Source organism: Colletotrichum acutatum (genome assembly GCF_030867785.1).
Source record: "Colletotrichum acutatum strain CBS 112980 chromosome Unknown BDZ83scaffold_130, whole genome shotgun sequence".
Classification (NCBI taxonomy): Eukaryota; Fungi; Ascomycota; class Sordariomycetes; order Glomerellales; family Glomerellaceae; genus Colletotrichum; species Colletotrichum acutatum.
Window position 1 is genome coordinate 91,429 of NW_026849124.1, and position 17,727 is coordinate 109,155.

The window sequence follows — 17,727 nt, forward strand, 5'->3', positions numbered from 1 at the left end:
TGTGCGACATCCTGGCACCTGTCAAATGGCCTGGGGAATTTGCGTTTCGCCCGTCAACTTACCTTATGTACAGCTGAAATGCCCCCAACAATCTTGAGCCAAAGTCAGTTGCGTCAAACCAGCAACAATGCCTCGAGAGTCAAAGAACTGGCAACGTCGATCAAAACGGACTAACATCTCGAATGGCCTTGTTTCCATCTCCACCAAATCCTGATTTCCAGCAGGGATCTCGTACGAGGATGTGGTGGGTTTCCCCCGACTACATGCATCTTCCTGTCATTGGAGGGACACCGCCTCAGAGAGACGCGCAGGGGGCGCCGCCTTCTACGAGCTGACTGGGCCACCATTTAACAAGTGCATGAATCCCATCCCACCACCCTGCAAATCGGCCCAGGCGACCCTCAACATCGCTCCTCCTCTGCACCACGACGACTTCAACCGCCGTCACACAGAGGACAAATACCGCCTGTCATGGTCGCCGAGAAAACTCCATCCGTTGCCTCGAGCAATGGCACCCTCGGAGCCAAATCCGTCCAGTCTCGCAAGCGCGTCGCAGAAGCCATCGCCGAGCAGGAATGGCCCAAGAAGCCCCGCATCGACGCCAAAACCGATCGCACGAAATGGAGAATGAAGGACGAGGACGGTCGACACACCTGGAAGTATTTGGAGGGCGACGATGCCGCAAAGGACTGGCCCCAGACCTACGCCGACAAGTACTACTTGGGTCTTCCTCTTGTCAGTCCACCTTTTGCTCCTGCGACTTCAGATGGCGGATATGTCACTGTTCTTCGCTAACACCTCTCCCGTACACACAGGATCTCCCAATTCTTCCCGAACCCGAAAAACCTCTCGACGCGACACGCAATGGCCTCCAATTCGTCGAGAAGCTCCAACTTCCCTACGGCGACTGGGGTTGCGAATACGGCGGTCCCATGTTCCTCCTCCCAAGTGCCGTTATCGCCTGGTACGTCACCAAGACGCCCATCTCGTCCGCCTTCGCAACCGAGATCAAAAACTACCTCTTTGCTCGTGCGCACCCTGAGTTGGGTGGCTGGGGTCTCCATACCGAAGGTATCAGCACCGTCTTTGGCACCTCGATGAACTACACAACCTTGCGCCTGATCGGCGTCGATGCAGAGGAGCCCGTCATGGTCAAGGCCAGAGCAAGACTCCACGAGCTTGGCGGCGCAACGAAAGGGCCGCACTGGGCTAAGTGGTGGCTCGCTGTCTTGGGAGTTGTGGACTGGGAAATTGTCAACCCTGTTCCTCCCGAGATCTGGCTGCTGCCAGACTGGGTGCCTATCGCCCCTTGGCGGTGGTGGGTTCACATTCGCCAAGTCTTCCTGCCAATGTCCTACGTGTACTCCAAGCGCTGGACTTGTGAAGAGACTGAAGTCATTCGCGACCTCAAGAAGGAGCTCTTCCCCGAGAACTGGGCATCTATCAACTGGAAGGCCAACCGCAACAGCATTGCACAGGTCGACAACTACAACCCCAAGTCATGGCTGCTCAACACGGTGAACTGGTGCCTGGTCAACATCTGGAACCCCTACCTGCGAACCAACTGGATCAAGGAGAGAGCCGAAGCTTGGACCAGCGACTTGGTTGACATGGAGGATGCCAACACGGACTACCTAGGTCTGGCGCCAGTCAACGGTCCCATGAACCACATCGTCTGCTACATTCGGGATGGGCCCGGGGCTTACACCGTCCGTCGACACGCCGACAGAATCATGGACTCTCTATGGGTCAATGCTGAGGGCATGCTGGGCAACGGTACCAACGGCGTTCAATGCTGGGACACCGCCTTCATGATCCAGTCAGTCGTCGCCGCTGGTCTCGAAACTGATGATCGTTGGCGTCCAATGCTAGAGAAGGCCCTTGGATTCCTCGACAGACAGCAGATTCGTGAGAACTGCAAAGACTCAGACAAGTGCTACCGCCAGCAGCGCAAGGGCGGCTGGCCTTTCAGCAACAGAGAACAAGGCTATGCTGTCAGTGACTGCATTTCTGAGGCGCTCAAGGCCGTCATCTTGCTGCAAAAGACCGAGGGCTACCCTCAGCTTCTCGACGACCAGCGTATCTTTGATGCCATCGACTCCATTCTCCTTTATCAAAACGAGACTGGAGGCGTGGGCTCATACGAACAGCGTCGCGGAGGCGAGTACATGGAATTGCTCAATGCCGCCGAGGTCTTTGGCCGCATCATGATCGAGTACGACTACCCCGAATGCACTACTGCCTGTGTCACGGTCTTGTCGCTCTTCCAGAAGCACTGGCCCGATTACCGCAAGGATGACATCCGCATCTTTGTCAAGCGTGCTGTGAACTGGATCCGTTCCCACCAGAACATTGATGGTTCTTGGTACGGAAGCTGGGGTATCTGCTTCACCTATGCGGGTATGTTTGCATTGGAGAGTCTGGCCTTCGCAGGAGACACCTACACCACTAGCAAAGTCTCCAGGAGGGGTTGCGACTTCTTCATTTCCAAGCAGAGAGAGGATGGCGGATGGTCCGAGAGCTACAAGGTCAGTGAGCTCCTAAATGCAATGAATGCAGGCATCAGAACTAACGATCATAGGCTTCGGAGACAATGGAGTACCACGAACACCCGAGAGGATCCCTGGTAGTGCAAACTGCCTGGGCCCTAATCGGCCTGATGGAGGCTGAGTACCCTCACATGGAGCCCCTTCGAAAGGGTATCCAGTTCATTATGGAACGCCAGCAGGCCAATGGTGAATGGCTCCAGGAGACGATGGAGGGCGTTTTCAACAAGAGTTGCACGATTGCGTATCCCAACTACAAGTTCACGTTTCCGATCAAGGCGCTTGGCATGTTTGCCCGCAAATATCCAGATGAGAAGATCACCCCTGGCATCAGCGACAAGGGAGACTTGTAGAGATCTAGACCGTTGCCTTCACTTCTAGAACATGGTCATTTATCAAAAGTAGAACATAATTAATCTTAATGAGACATGATTTCTGCCTTTAGGTATTGATAGACTCTGGTATTTCCAGACTGCGAAGCAAGGCAGCCGAGGACTACAGCGGCCGGGACCATCTCAGGTGATGGCACAGGAGACGCGTATTATGAGATCTTGGAACGGCCAGACGCAATGGGCTTCGGATGAGGCAGGAGGAGGCTATAGGGAGCGAATGTGCCTCGGCTATCACCACGAGTCGAGATGCTTGATCGGGTGACTCCCTCGGTGATGCTCCCGAGGGTTTCAGGCGGCGGTGTTTCGATTCACCATGTGGTCACTTTTTTTTGGACGTTTTGTTGACTCCAATTGTAAGTATATTCAGCGAGGATACCAGTTTACTAGTGACCCCTATGCTCTACTCAGAAACCTGATCTGTTCCAAGTAGAGATGGTTCATATATATACTGTTTCTGCAATACAGCATCAGGATGTTTTATCAATATGGCGATGCTTCGTTGATGGATATTCGGTGAGCCAGGCCAATCTCGGTGAATCGGGCGGTGAGAGGATGTGGGCGGAGCTTAGCGGCAGAAAGTGGAGAGGCTACCCCACCACAGCTTCCAGAACAGTCTGACCCCTCTGAACTGGAGGCAGCACCGACCGAACCTTGTTGGACCTGCAGCTACCTCTCCTGCATCACCGTTTGTTCTTTCTCCGTTTGCTTTTTCTCCCTCCCACTTCAATCGGGTTGCCATCTATTTCCTTTCAACCCACGTTCCTTCTCTTTGAGACTGTGTCGCCGTTACAATCACGACACAGCACCAACCGACTTTCCAAATTAACTTCTTCTCGCATCGAACACCTTCCATTCCTGAAGCATTCATAGAAGCAACCAACCAACAATGTCCGAATACACAGCTGGCGCAGCCGGCATGACCGCCGTTGACAACAGAGACTGGGAAACCGCCATCACTCAGCTCTCCAAGGCGATCAAGGTCATCAAATCCCCCAAGTGGCTCATCGGCCGCTCCAAGGCCTACATCGGCACAAAGGACTTCCGCCGCGCCCTCCGCGACGCCGAGCTCGCTCAAGTCGCCGCCGCGGGCCGCAACAACCGCCCCTTCATGGCCGACGCGCAGTACCGCCGCGCCGTCGCCCACTTCCGTCTCGGCGAGCTGGCCAACGCGGATACCTGCGCGACCTGGGCCCAGCGCATGGTCGAGGGCAAGAGCATGGCTGAGCTGAGGGCTCCCGAAGTCGATGACAAGGGGTTTGCGCAGGGTACCAGGAAGGTGCTGCAGGACGAGATAACGGCTGTCCGGCAGACGGAGGATCCGGCGCAGAGTAAATTTGGCGCGATCTGGAACTCCATTTGCGCTTTGCGGCTGCAGATCCTGGGCGGGCTGGAGAAGCTTGCCGAGGACGACGAGAAGAGAAAGGTGACGGTCAAGTTTGCACCTGACGTTTCGCTCGATGCCCCCGACACGGACGAGGTGGAGGAGTTTACAAAGGAGGAGATTGAGGTGGCCAAGGCCGAGGCGGTCGCGAAGCCGCAGCCAAAGAAGGATGTGCGCGTGGACTTCTTCCAGAGCAGTACCACTTTGACGGTCACTGTCTTTGCGAAGAACATCCCCAAGGACGACTTCAAGGTCGACTATGGCGAGTCTGAGGCATGTCTCTCTTCCAAGTTTGAGATTGGTCCAAACAAGCGGACAGATGCTAATAGAGCTTTCCAACAGATCAGCATGTCACACATTCCCGGCCATGAGCCCTCTTACACGATCCACCTCCACGGCCGCATCGACCCCGCTGGCTCCAAGCATACCGTCACCGCGAACAAGATCGAGTTCCAACTCAAGAAGGCGGAGGCCGTCAAGTGGCCTACACTGCAACGTCCCGCCGACAGCGTCGCCCCGGCAGCGAACAAGTCCAACCCATCGCCCGCTACAACCGCAATCGCGCAACCCAAGGCCGCCGCGACCTCCGGCCCCGCATACCCGACCTCTTCCAAGTCCGGACCCAAGAACTGGGACAAGCTCGAAGGCGCCGACGACGATGATAGCTCCGATATCAACGGGTTCTTCAAGACGCTGTACAAGGACGCCACGCCAGAGGCACGACGCGCCATGATGAAATCCTTTACCGAGAGCAACGGCACCTCGCTCAGCACCGATTGGGAGGACGTCAAAAACCGCAAGGTCGAGACTGTGCCTCCCGAAGGTGTCGAGGCTAAGAACTGGGAGTCTTGAGGTGTTCAAGGCGGCTGATGGTACTCAAATGAGACTCATCTGATGAGTAGTGAAATGCGACACGGACACTGGTATGGCTTGGGAGGCATTGATATCGCCTGGTAGGAATGGTTCGAGGGACATCATGATATGACATTGACGACGGGGCGTTTTGGCAGTGATTTTGGGCAGTTGTCCTCCCGCGAATACAAAAAGCAGTGCATCACCGGAGGAACAGAAGGCATGTTCTTCTTTCCTCTCGAGTCTAGCGTTAGGCCTCGTTGGTCGACAAGTAAGTTGCTGGACGGTACGTAGGTAATTGAAGACTAGCAACCACAATTTTCTTGAGTAGCTTGCCACGATCTCCGTCTGGACATGTAACTCCATTGTGTACACATGCGGTGTGACTAAGATTAACGCCTCAATATCGGTTCTCCGCAATGCACCAGACTAAGGTATATATACATACATAGTCTCAACTAACTGAGCGCTTTGAATCAAGTTTAAGTTGGCTTCTAGATTTCCGATCCACCGTCTTCCGGATCTTTAGATGGGTTCAAGGAACGGCCGTAGAGTACTTTTGAAATCCTCATCGGCGACATATGTGCCCTTGAGCCAGCGGCGCCCGCTTGCCGTGTCGAAAGCTCGGCGACCGTGGAGAACGCGCCGGTTGTCAAACAGCACGCACTCGCCCGGTTGGAGCCTGTGCTGGTACATGTTGTCTTCTCGCTCCAGGGTTTCTTGGAACATCCGCGCTCCCTTGATCCAGGCTTGCCAAGCTTCAGAGCTTGATTTATCGGGCGTACCTGGGAGAGGTGCCTGGAAGGGCGGGGACCACCAGACCTCGCGGTCTCTTCCATGTTCGTCGGCGATGACGGGTCTCGCTTGGCGGTAGAAGAAACCATTCTTGGCGTAGTGGTAGGGAACCAGGTATTTAGTCAATGCATCGTAGGACTCGGGGTGGAATCTTTCGAGCCAGGTGGCGGCGTGTAGGGCGTCGCTGAAGATGGACTCACCCCCCGAGCATGAGTTCTCCAAGCAATGGAGGAGCTGGATGCGAGGCGGCGACTCGAGATAGAGCATGTCCGAGTGCAAGCCCAGGTAAGAGGAGGTATAGGCGACGTTTTCAGCATCGGGTTTAGAAATGACGTCCCAGGTGTGGCCATAAAATGTCTCCTTGACGGCACCGAATTTCAGAGCTATCTCAGCTACTGCCTTTTCGGTCTGGGGCACATTGGTGAGGAAAACGAGCCCAATCTTGGCGAGCGAGAGGGCAGTTGACCTGAAAGCCGGGCCTCCTTCCATGTAGTCTTTATAGTCGATCCTCTCAAGCTTATCAAGAAGAGTTTCCCTCTTCCACATATATCTCTCGGCCTTTTTCACGCTGGCATGATGGAAGAAAAGGACTGGCCGTTCGATCAACAACCCCGCAAGACTCTGGGGGCCGGTGGCGGGAAAGACGGAAACGTGGCCAACGTCGGCAGCTCGCGGGATGTCGTTTGTCCAGCGGATCTCATGGGAGCCATCTGGCATCTCCTTTGCGCTCTCAAAGGCAATGCCGCTTGGAATTTCGGCGGTGGAGAAGGACTTGTTACCCGAGGAAGGACTGACGCAATGCGGGCAACCACAGCGGTCTCGGAGCCAAGCCACGTCGATGTGCTTCGCGTGTTCTTGGCCAAAAGATTGGCCGGTAAGAAGAAGCTCCTGGCGACTAGGCAAGATAGCAACTTTAACCTTCTCTGGCCCTGTATGTGTCTTTGGGTCTATTCGCAACGCGGCGTCAGGTATCGTCGTAGCCACGTCGTGATGTTGTTCCTGGCGCAGGGCCGCGGCTTCTTGGGTCTTCGGAGAGGTGGTGTGAACGCTGGCGAGGGCCGAAGGCAGAACACGTCGGCGGATGAGAGAAGAGGAGAGGTTCGGTCTTGTCGTCGCATGCTCGAGGAGACGTGCCGCGCGGGCCGCGGGGCGGAGACTTCGTGCCAGGACCATAGTTGAAGCCTTGCGTGGAATGCAGTGTTGTCGAGCGAGGGTATGCTGTGAACCAAGAGATACAGAACACGGAGGCTGTGGCAGCTACTGGGAAGCTGCGCGACGAGGAGAACAGGAAGAGGTGCGTGGCTGGAGTTGGTCAGCTCGGTGGGACGTCGCGACCTTGGTTGTATCGCAAGAGCCGAGGGAGGGGCTCTGTAAGGTAAGAGACTAAGTAAGTACAACCTTACGAGCGGATGGGAAAGACAGGATGAGCGGACAATGATTCGATTAAAGAGGGGAGGTTGGTCGGTCCAATCCCACTTCGTCACTGCCCTAAGGCAAGCTCCGGTCTCGACTCTCCGTTGACGGCGGGACGGAAGCTCCCACCTCAAAGTTTAGGGGAGCAGCGGCAGCAACAGGACAGGAAGGGCCCGAAACGAGGGGACGAACCTCGGTCGGATGGCATCTTTTTCTGGGGAAGGCGGGGGAGCTGTGTTACTGTGTGCCGCACTGTAACTTCACTGAGGGGCACCTTCTTCACATGCATTTTGTGCGTTCTGCGAAAGCAAGCTTCCATCAGTCTTCCATCTTATCTAATCTTTTCCATCTCAACCTTCAACTTTGAAATTGTGTCACTGTTGCAACCTAATATTGATCCGAAGCTATAATGCCCATATTCTAGATGGGCAAGATTGATTTTTCAGCGTTGAAGACACTCTCATCGCCATACTTTCTAGCGTGCCTGAGCTCAAGGACAATTCAATTCTTTGTTCCACACACCTTCCCCAGGCTTTAGTATGTCTAGATGGCCCGATATCACATGCCGTGCGCGATGCATTGGCCCACGCAAAGCCACCCCTCGTGATCATGACTTGCGCCAGCAACACTTAGGATATCGAGCGGCGTATCTTAACCCCTTCACATGAATCTTCAAATGCAAAACCGTGGCCTTGGATTTTTTGCATGATGCATCATCATCTCTTCCTCCGTAAGCCAGTGGACTTTCTACCTAAAGCGTAACCTGAGAGAAAGTCACGGCGACTCGTAATAATGCAAGTAGCGAGGATGAAGACAAGTTGCTTGTGCTTCCTATTGGCATAGTCATCAATGCCGCACATATTCCATGAGTGGTAGGTATTTTGCTGTTGGAAAGATCCCTTTCTCCGCGCATTATTGATGTACTACAAAACTGCTGATGCTTTTGGTTTGTAAGAAACACGCGTAGCAGAAGAACCGACTTTCTCGTAGCCGAGCCGGCGGGATATATGGAGAATCTGAAGCTCGAGGCTGGTGAAGATTCCCCGACTAAACTTGCGAACTAAAATTCGATAGTGTTGAACCAAGCTTTTCCTGATATCCAGAAATAGCCTTCGTCACTCGTCAGAGTTATCCTCGTGATTTTATATTATTTTGGAACACTTTCTGAACTTACATAAGTTCCAGCAGAAAATTCTTTGCTTCGTTCTGCTCACACTTAGTATGAAGTCATACGAGGGAACTCGCTTGACTCACGGACTATCACATTCGACCCCTGCACTGGATTCTTATGACTTACTTTATAGACTTGGAGGGAAAAAAAAAGTGACAAGAGTGAGGGTTCGCAGACATTGATCAAAGTATGCGTGACATTCTGCCCATGGCAAAGTCTCGCAATTTTAGCAAAGTTTGCATCACAGCAAGCATCAACAAGGCAAAATTATGAAGCAATTTGAATAAATACTATCAACATCCAGCTAAACACGAAAAATAAAATACGATAGGACAGGCTTTACACAGAGAAACTCCTTAAACAGTGGAGCTGTTAATCGCCTTCCAAATCTCATCGCTCAACGTCTTGTTGGGCGTAAACCACTGCTCGAGCCCCTTGTTCTTCTGCAGCACCAGGTCCGCCACCAGCCTGCCAAACACGACGCTGCCCTCGGCGTTGAGGTGCGTGTTGTCGCTCTCGACGAGGTTGTACGAGTGGGCCTTTGTCTCGCCAATCGCCTGCACGTACTTGCGGCTGTTGAGGTTGAGGTCAATGTAGGTGGTCTTGGTCTCCGTCGCCGCGGCGATGGTGCGCTCGCGCTCGTTGGAGAGATTGTTGGTCACCACGCCCGCCGAGTTGAAGCTGCGGCGCGTGAGAGGGGTGACGAGGATGGGGGTTGCGCCGAGGGCCTTGATTTCCTTGGCGAGGTTGCCGAGGTTTGTTTGGTACTGGTCGAGGGAGATGTTCTTCTCGGGCTTTTGGTCGTTGTGGCCGAACTATTTGATAGCGTGTTAGCAGGTTTGAGGTGGCATGATGTTGAGGATCGGAGGGTATGTATTGGACTCACCTGAATCGTCACGTAGACATCAAAGTTGGCCGTGTTGGACTTGACTGCATCCTTGACGGTGGCCCAGTGTCCCTGGCTGACATAGTCGACCGTAGTACGTCCGTTGCGGCCGTAGTTAGTGCCGAACGCAGGCTTCTTCAGGAAGCTGAGGAAGCCGTTGCCCCAACCGCCACCACCGGTGGACTGCACCGCGGTCGTCGAATCACCGGCGAGGAAGAACGCGGGAGGCTTTGCGGCTCTTTTGTCCGCTGACGGAGCAGCCGATGCGAAGGCCGGGAGGAAGGCCGCGGCGGAGAGGATGGCTTGAGGCTTCATCGTGGAGTCTTCTGTGGTGATCGTCTGATCCGACTCTTCTTCAGGAGGTGCTGCTGCTAGTTGCTGGGTTCTGCGTGGTAATGACTGTGAAGCTGAGGACGAAGCTGAAGAAGCAGGAGCAACACTAGAGACATATGTCCTTCGTCGCACCGGACGCCCATCCTCTTCATATACGAGAACCATCTCGGGTCCCCCTTTACCCTTTACGAGTATACCGACAGCTTCGTTTACCACCTAAACCTTGCCACGCCGTCCCCGGTCGACCGCCGGTGCAGCCAAGGAGAAGCTCTCGAACCCTTGATGCAACCCAAGTAGACAGCCGCACCTCCCAGGGCCAAGGACCCAGCTTCTCTCCCCTTTCGCTAGACAAACCGAGCCCGAATGTCCAAAGTCCTGCAGGGAAAATTAGATCGAGCAACAAAAGCTTAGGGTATTACACCGTAGAATCTGGCGAAAGGCAAAGGAAACGACCTGTACCTACCCTACTCCACACCCCTGGCAGGTCTGGGATGATGCTGGGATACTTGGCTGTCCCCCACTCGCGATGGTGTAGTAGCCGTAGCTTGGGAATTTTCTTCCGTCAATGGGATGAAGACAAAGTTTAGTAGATTACCCCTCTTGTCTTTCCCCCCTGGCCCCCCGACTCCCCCAAAAGCTTAGCCACGTTCGGAACTGGTGGAGGAATGCAACGATTCTCCGAGACAAATGAGCTCTTTGAGCAGACTAAAGCTCCCAGGCCTTCTAGCGTTCCCGTCGTCTCATATTTCTTTCTGTTGTGCTAGGGTTGGGATTGGCAGAAAATTGAATTGAGCAGAGATGCTACTCACGTCATCCGCTGCAGGTATAGACACCACACCCTCCATTTTCTGTCGCCGGCATTGGCCTCACCTACCCTCCTGCACGCCGGGCGAGCGGACGGCACCTAGCCCAGTTAGATCTCTAGAAGGATTCAGATAGATCGCGGGGTGTTCGGGGCGAGGTCGGGGAAAACACCACTATTCCCAATCCATATGCGCGGTGTGGGGTTGGCTCGGTCCCTGGAATAAAATTGACCGTCGCAGTTCGTCCGAATAGGATACGAGGACCCGAGTCTTGGCCGCTTGGTGCCATTGTGCAAAGCTTGAGTGGTCATGGTGTGGTATCAACTTGTGAAGGGGGCTCTGTGATGAAGGGGGGCTCTGTGATGAAGGGGGAAGAAAGAATTGGCTTGGGTATGCTTGGTCAAGTCTTGGACAGCCCGAGAACAGACATTGACTCCGGGGCCGGGGAGCGGCGAAAGCACCCCGTTTAATCCGCGGGAGGCCGAAGACGTGACTCGTGGGGAAAAGATGAAAACTGCAAACACCAGGTAAGCCTGCACGCCAGTGATCCGAGACGATTGTGAATTGACAGGATAGATTGCCTCATCATCATCTTATATTCATGGTGGGGTATTCTACTGTAGCAAGAAAGGCATGGCATGCTGTCGCCGAATATGCCGTAGTCCGAGTCTTCCGTTTTATTCATACAATGTGTCCAATGCTTATGCCAGCATAGACACTCCCCAATACTCGTATACACCATGGATCCCCATGCATGGTAAGCACTGCCAACCCATGCCCAAGACCAGGCTTGTATCATTCGCCTCCAAACTTTTTTATGCCCTTTTCCAACATCCGCCCAGATCGTGAATATGAAATGCGGGAATTCATCTGTTGCGGTTGCTTGACCAACGCTTAACCATAACTTCGCGAATCTTGTACAACTTAAAGACCTCAGCCGGCCCCTTCTTCATCGTCTCGTCTAATTGGGGAGGCGGCGGAATGTCGACGTAGACCAGAACCAAGCTCTTTTGGACGTGGGAGAGGACACGGACGATCCCGTGAAGCCAGTGCCAGGTCTTACGCGGGATCTTGCGGTCACTATCCTTCCACCATTGGTGGGAATAGGATGGCAGGAGGATGGCGCCGAATTCTGCGTGATCGAACACTGGTCCTTTGGCGTACATCATCCAGTCGACGCCAAACTTGATACCTGCTCTGGGAACCCATCCCAAGGACCGGAAGTGATGATACACGGCATAATTCACCAAGAATCCATCGTCCGGCTGGAGCTCTTCGGTGGGGCGACGGGGGAAGTAAGAGTACTGTCTGAAGAGGTCGAACAGCTCGAGAGTAGGGATCGGAGTCTTGGTGGCAGGGTCGATAACTCGAAGAGCGCCCATGCCGAAAGCCAGGAAGAACGCTTCCTCGGATGTGAGCTGGAGGTGTTCCTTGTTCACGACCTCGACTGGCTCCGCAGGAATTTCGGGTAGCTTCTCGAGCTTCTTAACATCGTCAGATTCAGTCGCCTCTTCCACATCTGTCTCCAAGACGCTAAGGCCCAATGGCGTGCCATTGACAAGCGGTGTCGCCTTTCCATTGTTGCCGTTGAAGAGAGCGAGGCTGGGGCTAGGCGGGTCGGACAGCTGATATGTGGCTGACTCGACCTTGGGCGAGAAGCGAACGCTCTTGCGGCGTTTAGCCGACTTTGGTGTTGATGGGATCTCGGTAGAGCTGACAGCGGATTTTGCCACCCCGTTCAACCCGTTTTGATGAAGCATCTTGTCACCATTGGTATTCGTTATCAAGTCGTTTATCAGGTGACCGTTCAAGCCCACGTCTTCGTGAATCGTCGAAAGCTTTGGTGTTTCGGAGGGGGTAGTGTCGGCCAGGGGGCTCTCGATGATATTCATCACCGCGACATGGTCGCCGTTCATCGTCCCATTGGCGATAGGCTCGGCGTTGGGAAGAGATAGAAGCTCCAGGGGTCCAACCGGCGACGCAATCGCTGATACAGTTGAGATGCCGTTGACGAGTGGTTCCTTGGCTTGCAGCTCGAAGGAACCAAAGCCAACTTCCTGTGATGCCGTAGGCTCGTGGAGGCCATTGACTTGCTGAGCACCACCATTCAACTTCTCAATCTCAGTTGAGTTTGCTGTCGCAGACAGAACATGCGAGTTGGGAAGGCACAGCAGTTGCAATGGGCCCACGGGTGCGACAAGAGGAGGCGACGAAGGCGTTTGATCCACTGACAAAGCGTTTCCGGATTCGATGACAGCCTCCGGATCCTGGATCGAATGAAGGAAGTCACTGGGCTTGACAAACTTAGCCGGCTCGATAATAGTAGGTGTCTCTTGGAAGGTCGAGGGTTCGGTAGAGATTTGGCCGATAGCCTCAGGCTCGGCGACGGGCGCCACTGTAATCGTATCGACACCGTGTTTTTGGTGGCTGGACTTGGCGGCAAGCGCTGATTCAAGGGAAACAAGTGGCTCAGGCAGGATATCCGCGTCTGTCGAGGCTTCTCGCTCAGGATCATCATTGTTCGTTGCATCAAGGATGGCGCCAGCCTCTGCGACCAGGGCAGCAGAGTTGACTACGCCATCTTCTGACGCCTGAGTCGCCAACTGGGCTTCCTGGATTCGCAGTTGTCTGATGGCTTCTTGCTCTGTCTTGGCTCTCTCCCACTTCATCTGCCTTCGCTCTTCACGTCTGTTGGCCGTTACCAGCTCGCTGACCTGGCCCGGCACCAGTCCTCGCCTGACATGCTCGCGCTTCAACCAGTTGGGCTCACTTCGACTCAAGTTGCCCTTGCCGTAGAACCCTTGTTCCCACAGCGCGCGCATGGACTTTTCGTCTATGATGTTGACAGATTTGGATTCTGGGGACCAGAGACCCTCGTGCACAATGAACGGTTCAGCAGGCGGTGGGAACAAGGCTTGTTTTGTCCATGCGAAAAGGACATGGAATAGAGAAATTGGATTATTCGGATAAAAGCTAGGAAGCGGAAATGTCCGTATGGGAGCAGGCAGCTCGTAAATCTTGTGCAACGGGGGGCCTCGCGGCCGCGACGTCGTCGGAGACTTCGAGGAGCTCTGAGCAGGCATCGTAGCCTGCGCCGGCTGTGAAGCCGTGATTTTAGTTTGCGACATTGTGTACTAGCAAATCATGTCTGTCTTTTGGGCACTAATTAGCTTATAGTCCATGGCTCAGTAATTGGATAACAGAAAGAATCATGTCCAAAGTTTGCATCAGATACCGTTGTAGTCTATATTGTTTCGCGGCACAGAGGTTCAATGAAGACGCACTCTTCGCACAATGGGTAATAGGTGTCATCATAGCAAACATTCAGGTGGAAGGGCAGCCAAGGCAACCTTTTTTAATCACGCGATAGAGTCATCGCAACGATTAAGCAGGGCTGGGCCAACCGCGGCAACCACCTCATGGACCAAGGGAAGAAGAAGTTGAGAGAACGTTGTAGCAACTTACTTGATTGAGGAATCTCCCACCCGTCTAGCCGACAGATCACCCGTCAATTGGGCCATGCAAGCCGGAAATCACCTCACTTTTTCGAGGCAGCTCGATCCTGTTCGGCAGACGTGTGTGGATGGTGAAGGAGAAATCGGTATTGCTCGCAGAAAATTTCAGCGTAGAAAAAGGTCTCCGCCGTATCCATCGCTCGCTTCCGTCAGAGTCCCCGCCGTCTGACTCTTTCAAGGTTCGCTTGCACCCACTGGTCCGTGCCCAGGCCCGGCTCTCACCTCCGGCCGGAATAACTCGGGTGGGGACAGTCCACAGGTGCCGCGATGGGAGTATTCGTACTTCATACCTTACCTAATCAGATCAGGCCCGAGCCTCAGGCTTCATCGAAGCTCCCGCCACAGTCACCGCCACAAGGTACCACATGTGGCTGGTGCTCAGAATTTCAAGCTCCGAGCTTGGTGGGTCGCGTCGAAATCCCATGCCACGCGACTCCCAGCCGGTCCTCCCGACTTTTGTAAGGTTATCGGCCCCGTCTCCGCTAAGCTTACGGCCAATTTTCAATCTCCTCGCTTCTGGGGAGTCTGACATTTGCCATGTTGCCGGCAATTTCGTGACGAATTTCCCTTTTCCTTCTGCCGCCGCGGTTTCCTCCCCCTCATGGTATTTGGGTGCACCAGCTATCCTTAATCCCAAACCCCCCTTTCCGCGCATCGCGCAGCGCAAAACGGCCTCGATCCCATAATGGCAGACTGGTCAACCGTGGCGCAAGCTATTGCGATTGTTTGCGCTGGATGGAGCACATTTGTCTACGCAGTGCAATCCATTGGTATCGTCAGAATGTGAGTATAGTTCTAGGTGATGCGGGCCTCCAACTGACCTTCTTCAGCTTCCTCTCGTACTCGTCTCGTCTGCGACCCGCCGTCTCCCCCTCTCTTCGCCAAGAAGATGTACCGCACATCACCATCATCCGCCCTGTCAAGGGTCTCGAGCATGGTCTCTACGATTGCATAGCGTCCTCGTTTAGACAAGACTACCCGCGCGACAAGCTGACGATCCACCTCTGCGTGGCCGAAAAGAGCGATCCGGCATACCCCGTCTTAGTGAAGCTGGTACAGGATTTCCCTGGTTTCGATGCTCGAGTCTTGGTTGAGGAGGAAGATCCGCTACTGCATGGCACCGATGGCCACATCGACAACCTGGGCCCCAACCCAAAGATCAGAAACATCAGTCGCGCATATCAAGAAGCCAAAGGAGACATCATCTGGGTCATGGACTGCAATATCTGGGTTGCCAAGGGCGTCGCTGGTCGGATGGTTGACAAGCTGTTGGGATACGGGCCGGGTGGTATAAAAGTCACGCCGTACAAGTTTGTGCACCTTCTGCCCATCGTCGTCGATACTGTGTCTCGAGGAGACATTTCAGCAGAGACGCAGACGCTCCTATCTTCGACATCCGACTCTAGCTCCTCGCAAAACATCATCGGCAAAGGCCAAAGCGTTTCGTTCCTCGAGTATGCGAAAAGCCAAGGCGGAGGCCGACTCGACGAGATGTTCATGGCCACAAGTCACGCCAAGTTTTACAGCGCGATCAACACCGTTGGCGTCGCCCCTTGCGCCGTGGGCAAGAGCAACATGTTTCGCAAATCGCATCTGGACACCGTAACGGACCCAGCCCAAAACCCGATATTACCCAACAAGAACTTACCTAAGGGCATCAACTACTTCTCCGAGTACATCTGCGAGGATCATCTGATTGGCGATCTATTGTGGAAGTCAAGTCTGCCGGGCATGAAGAACCACGGACTCGTCATGGGCGACCTTGCCGTTCAACCAATGGCCGGCATGTCCGTACACGCATACTTTGCCCGTCGCGCCCGATGGCTTCGTGCGCGAAAGTGGACTGTTCTCGCCGCCACTTTGGTCGAGCCTGGTGTTGAGAGTTTGACCTGTTGTGGCTACTTTGCATTCGCTGTTACCACTCTCCCCTGGTTCCACAACACCTTTGGAACATCGCAGACTTGGGGCGCCTTTGTCCTCTACTGGACAGTTTTTACAACTATCTGGATGGCGTGCGATTGGTTCACATACAACCGCCTTCATGCTGGGTATACTGTTGAGGTGGACAAGAACACGCCAAAGTTTGCCAGGGGCACTGCGACACCTGGTGGAGCACCTCCGAGGTCCTTCTTGGAATGGCTGCCCGCGTGGCTCGGAAGAGAGTTTCTGGCCCTTCCCATTTGGGTCTGGGCTGTTTTCTGCGGCTCTACGGTGAACTGGAGAGGGCGAACCTTCAACGTCCGGTCGGATATGAGCGTTGTCGAAGTAGGCTCCCAGTCTTCAGCTCCGTCCCAGGAGGCTGGCCAAAGGTCTAGAAGCAAGGACCGTTTGGATTAACGTCGGAAATGATCACACAAATAGCACTAAAAATTATGAATATTCATGACTAGCCTTCTTTCTGTCAGATCTTGTCGGGTTCGAAGTCTTCTGAAGGAATTCGCTTCCTGCCAAATTGTCACACGATATCACCACGTTATTTGCTAGCCGAAGTCATTGGGGCCTCTTTCCACGACAGAAAGGCTTGAGCGAGTTAGAAGAACATCATGCAAGTAGCTGGTATCTTGACTGTCCGCACAAACAGACCGAACCGTCATCTGATAAATACATGTATCGACAAGCTGACTTCTAAGTTGCTGGACCAGTTCCTGTCATCACGAAGACCTTTTGTTTAGATCGGCACACATTCCCAGTTGTTCTCATCCTTGTAGTCCCCAGTTCCCTTGAAGACGTTACGCGTCGGCCAGCGGCAGTGGCGACGCTTGTAGTCGACGCCAGCACTCACCGTGTTGTTCACGAAAGCGGTACCGGTAACAGTCTCAGGAGCAATACCTTCCTCTACCCAGCGAACCATAGCCATGAGGACGTTCTCCTCTGGGTCAAGGCTCGCCATGTTCCTGGCCTGGTTACCGATGAACGCAGCTCCGGTTCCGCCGCTGCAGTGTGCGAGGCCGGAAATACGGAACAGACGGTAAAACTCATCCAGCTCGGCTGGAGCCAAACCCATCGTCTGAGACACGTGCTCGTAGTACCTGGGCGAGTTGTCGCTGGAAATGGTGCCATCGATGAGGCCGTGGTAGTGCAGGAGCTTTCCACCGCGGTTCTGGAAGGGGGACAGGTCGCCGTCCCAGGTCTCGACGTTGAAGAGGTTCAGGCTCGATGAGCGCACGTAGTCCTCGGGGGTGATAGTAGCCGGGTCCCAGGTCGAATCGTTCAGGATCGCGTACTTGAACCAGTCAGAGGCGCCAAAGGGCTGCCCGTTGAAGTAAGTCTGCGGTGCGCCGCTGAGCTCGGCACCGGGCTGCATACGCGGGTAGACAAGGTCGCCGGAGGCGTCGATGAGGGGCGCGTAGATACCGCGGAGGGTCTCAACCTGTCTCTGGGTGAGGCAGGCGTCTGTCTGGTTGTTGTTGACGCCGCAGAGGAGGCTTTCGGGCTTGTAGTCGCAGAGGTCGGGGGACTCGAGGAAGCCGTCCTTGACGCCGTCCAGCTCGTCGCACTGGGCCAGGATATCGTCGTGGATGGTCGGCCACATGGTCATGGGGATAAAGGTGTCGGCGCCCTGCTGGCCGGTGAGGGGAAGGAAGTGGCAACTCCAGGAGGTGAGGTTGTTGAAGGAGAAGGCCGGGGCTCCGGCGACGAT

At 54.4% G+C, this 17,727-nt stretch overlaps 7 protein-coding genes across 7 annotated transcripts; 3 read left to right on the plus strand and 4 right to left on the minus strand.

The window, feature by feature from the left end:
* The first annotated feature begins 28 nt into the window (after positions 1-28).
* BDZ83DRAFT_73842 (squalene/oxidosqualene cyclase) lies at positions 29-3,135 on the plus strand. Its single transcript, XM_060513025.1, has 4 exons — positions 29-244; positions 356-735; positions 816-2,528; positions 2,582-3,135. Exons 2-4 carry the CDS (start codon positions 472-474, stop codon positions 2,897-2,899), a joined length of 2,295 nt encoding a protein of 764 aa, XP_060360005.1. The 5' UTR covers positions 29-244; positions 356-471; the 3' UTR covers positions 2,900-3,135.
* A 689-nt stretch (positions 3,136-3,824) lies between these two features.
* Positions 3,825-5,171, plus strand: BDZ83DRAFT_588747 (CS domain-containing protein; the record flags this gene model as incomplete). The annotated part of the gene is made up of 2 exons (XM_060506168.1): positions 3,825-4,585; positions 4,649-5,171. The coding sequence occupies 2 exons, from the start codon at positions 3,825-3,827 to the stop codon at positions 5,169-5,171; spliced, it is 1,284 nt and encodes a 427-aa protein (XP_060360006.1).
* Positions 5,172-5,726: 555 nt separating this feature from the next.
* BDZ83DRAFT_562284 (uncharacterized protein) lies at positions 5,727-6,806 on the minus strand (the record flags this gene model as incomplete). The annotated part of the gene is made up of 1 exon (XM_060503575.1): positions 5,727-6,806. A coding segment is annotated over one exon (1,080 nt), but the record flags the coding sequence as incomplete, so codon positions are not given.
* A 1,988-nt stretch (positions 6,807-8,794) lies between these two features.
* On the minus strand, positions 8,795-10,394 carry BDZ83DRAFT_636663 (SGNH hydrolase-type esterase domain-containing protein). Its single transcript, XM_060509265.1, has 3 exons — positions 10,233-10,394; positions 9,437-10,144; positions 8,795-9,365 (listed from the first exon to the last, which is right to left on the minus strand). The coding sequence occupies exons 2-3, from the start codon at positions 9,932-9,934 to the stop codon at positions 8,907-8,909; spliced, it is 957 nt and encodes a 318-aa protein (XP_060360008.1). The 5' UTR covers positions 9,935-10,144; positions 10,233-10,394; the 3' UTR covers positions 8,795-8,906.
* Positions 10,395-11,137: 743 nt separating this feature from the next.
* BDZ83DRAFT_73941 (uncharacterized protein) lies at positions 11,138-13,870 on the minus strand. The gene is made up of 2 exons (XM_060513042.1): positions 13,808-13,870; positions 11,138-13,724 (listed from the first exon to the last, which is right to left on the minus strand). The coding sequence occupies exon 2, from the start codon at positions 13,698-13,700 to the stop codon at positions 11,439-11,441; it is 2,262 nt and encodes a 753-aa protein (XP_060360009.1). The 5' UTR covers positions 13,701-13,724; positions 13,808-13,870; the 3' UTR covers positions 11,138-11,438.
* Positions 13,871-14,661: 791 nt separating this feature from the next.
* BDZ83DRAFT_73962 (ceramide glucosyltransferase) lies at positions 14,662-16,590 on the plus strand. The gene is made up of 2 exons (XM_060513045.1): positions 14,662-14,870; positions 14,918-16,590. The coding sequence occupies exons 1-2, from the start codon at positions 14,773-14,775 to the stop codon at positions 16,422-16,424; spliced, it is 1,605 nt and encodes a 534-aa protein (XP_060360010.1). The 5' UTR covers positions 14,662-14,772; the 3' UTR covers positions 16,425-16,590.
* A 165-nt stretch (positions 16,591-16,755) lies between these two features.
* BDZ83DRAFT_588783 (Tannase/feruloyl esterase) lies at positions 16,756-17,727 on the minus strand (the record flags this gene model as incomplete). The annotated part of the gene is made up of 1 exon (XM_060506173.1): positions 16,756-17,727. A coding segment is annotated over one exon (972 nt), but the record flags the coding sequence as incomplete, so codon positions are not given.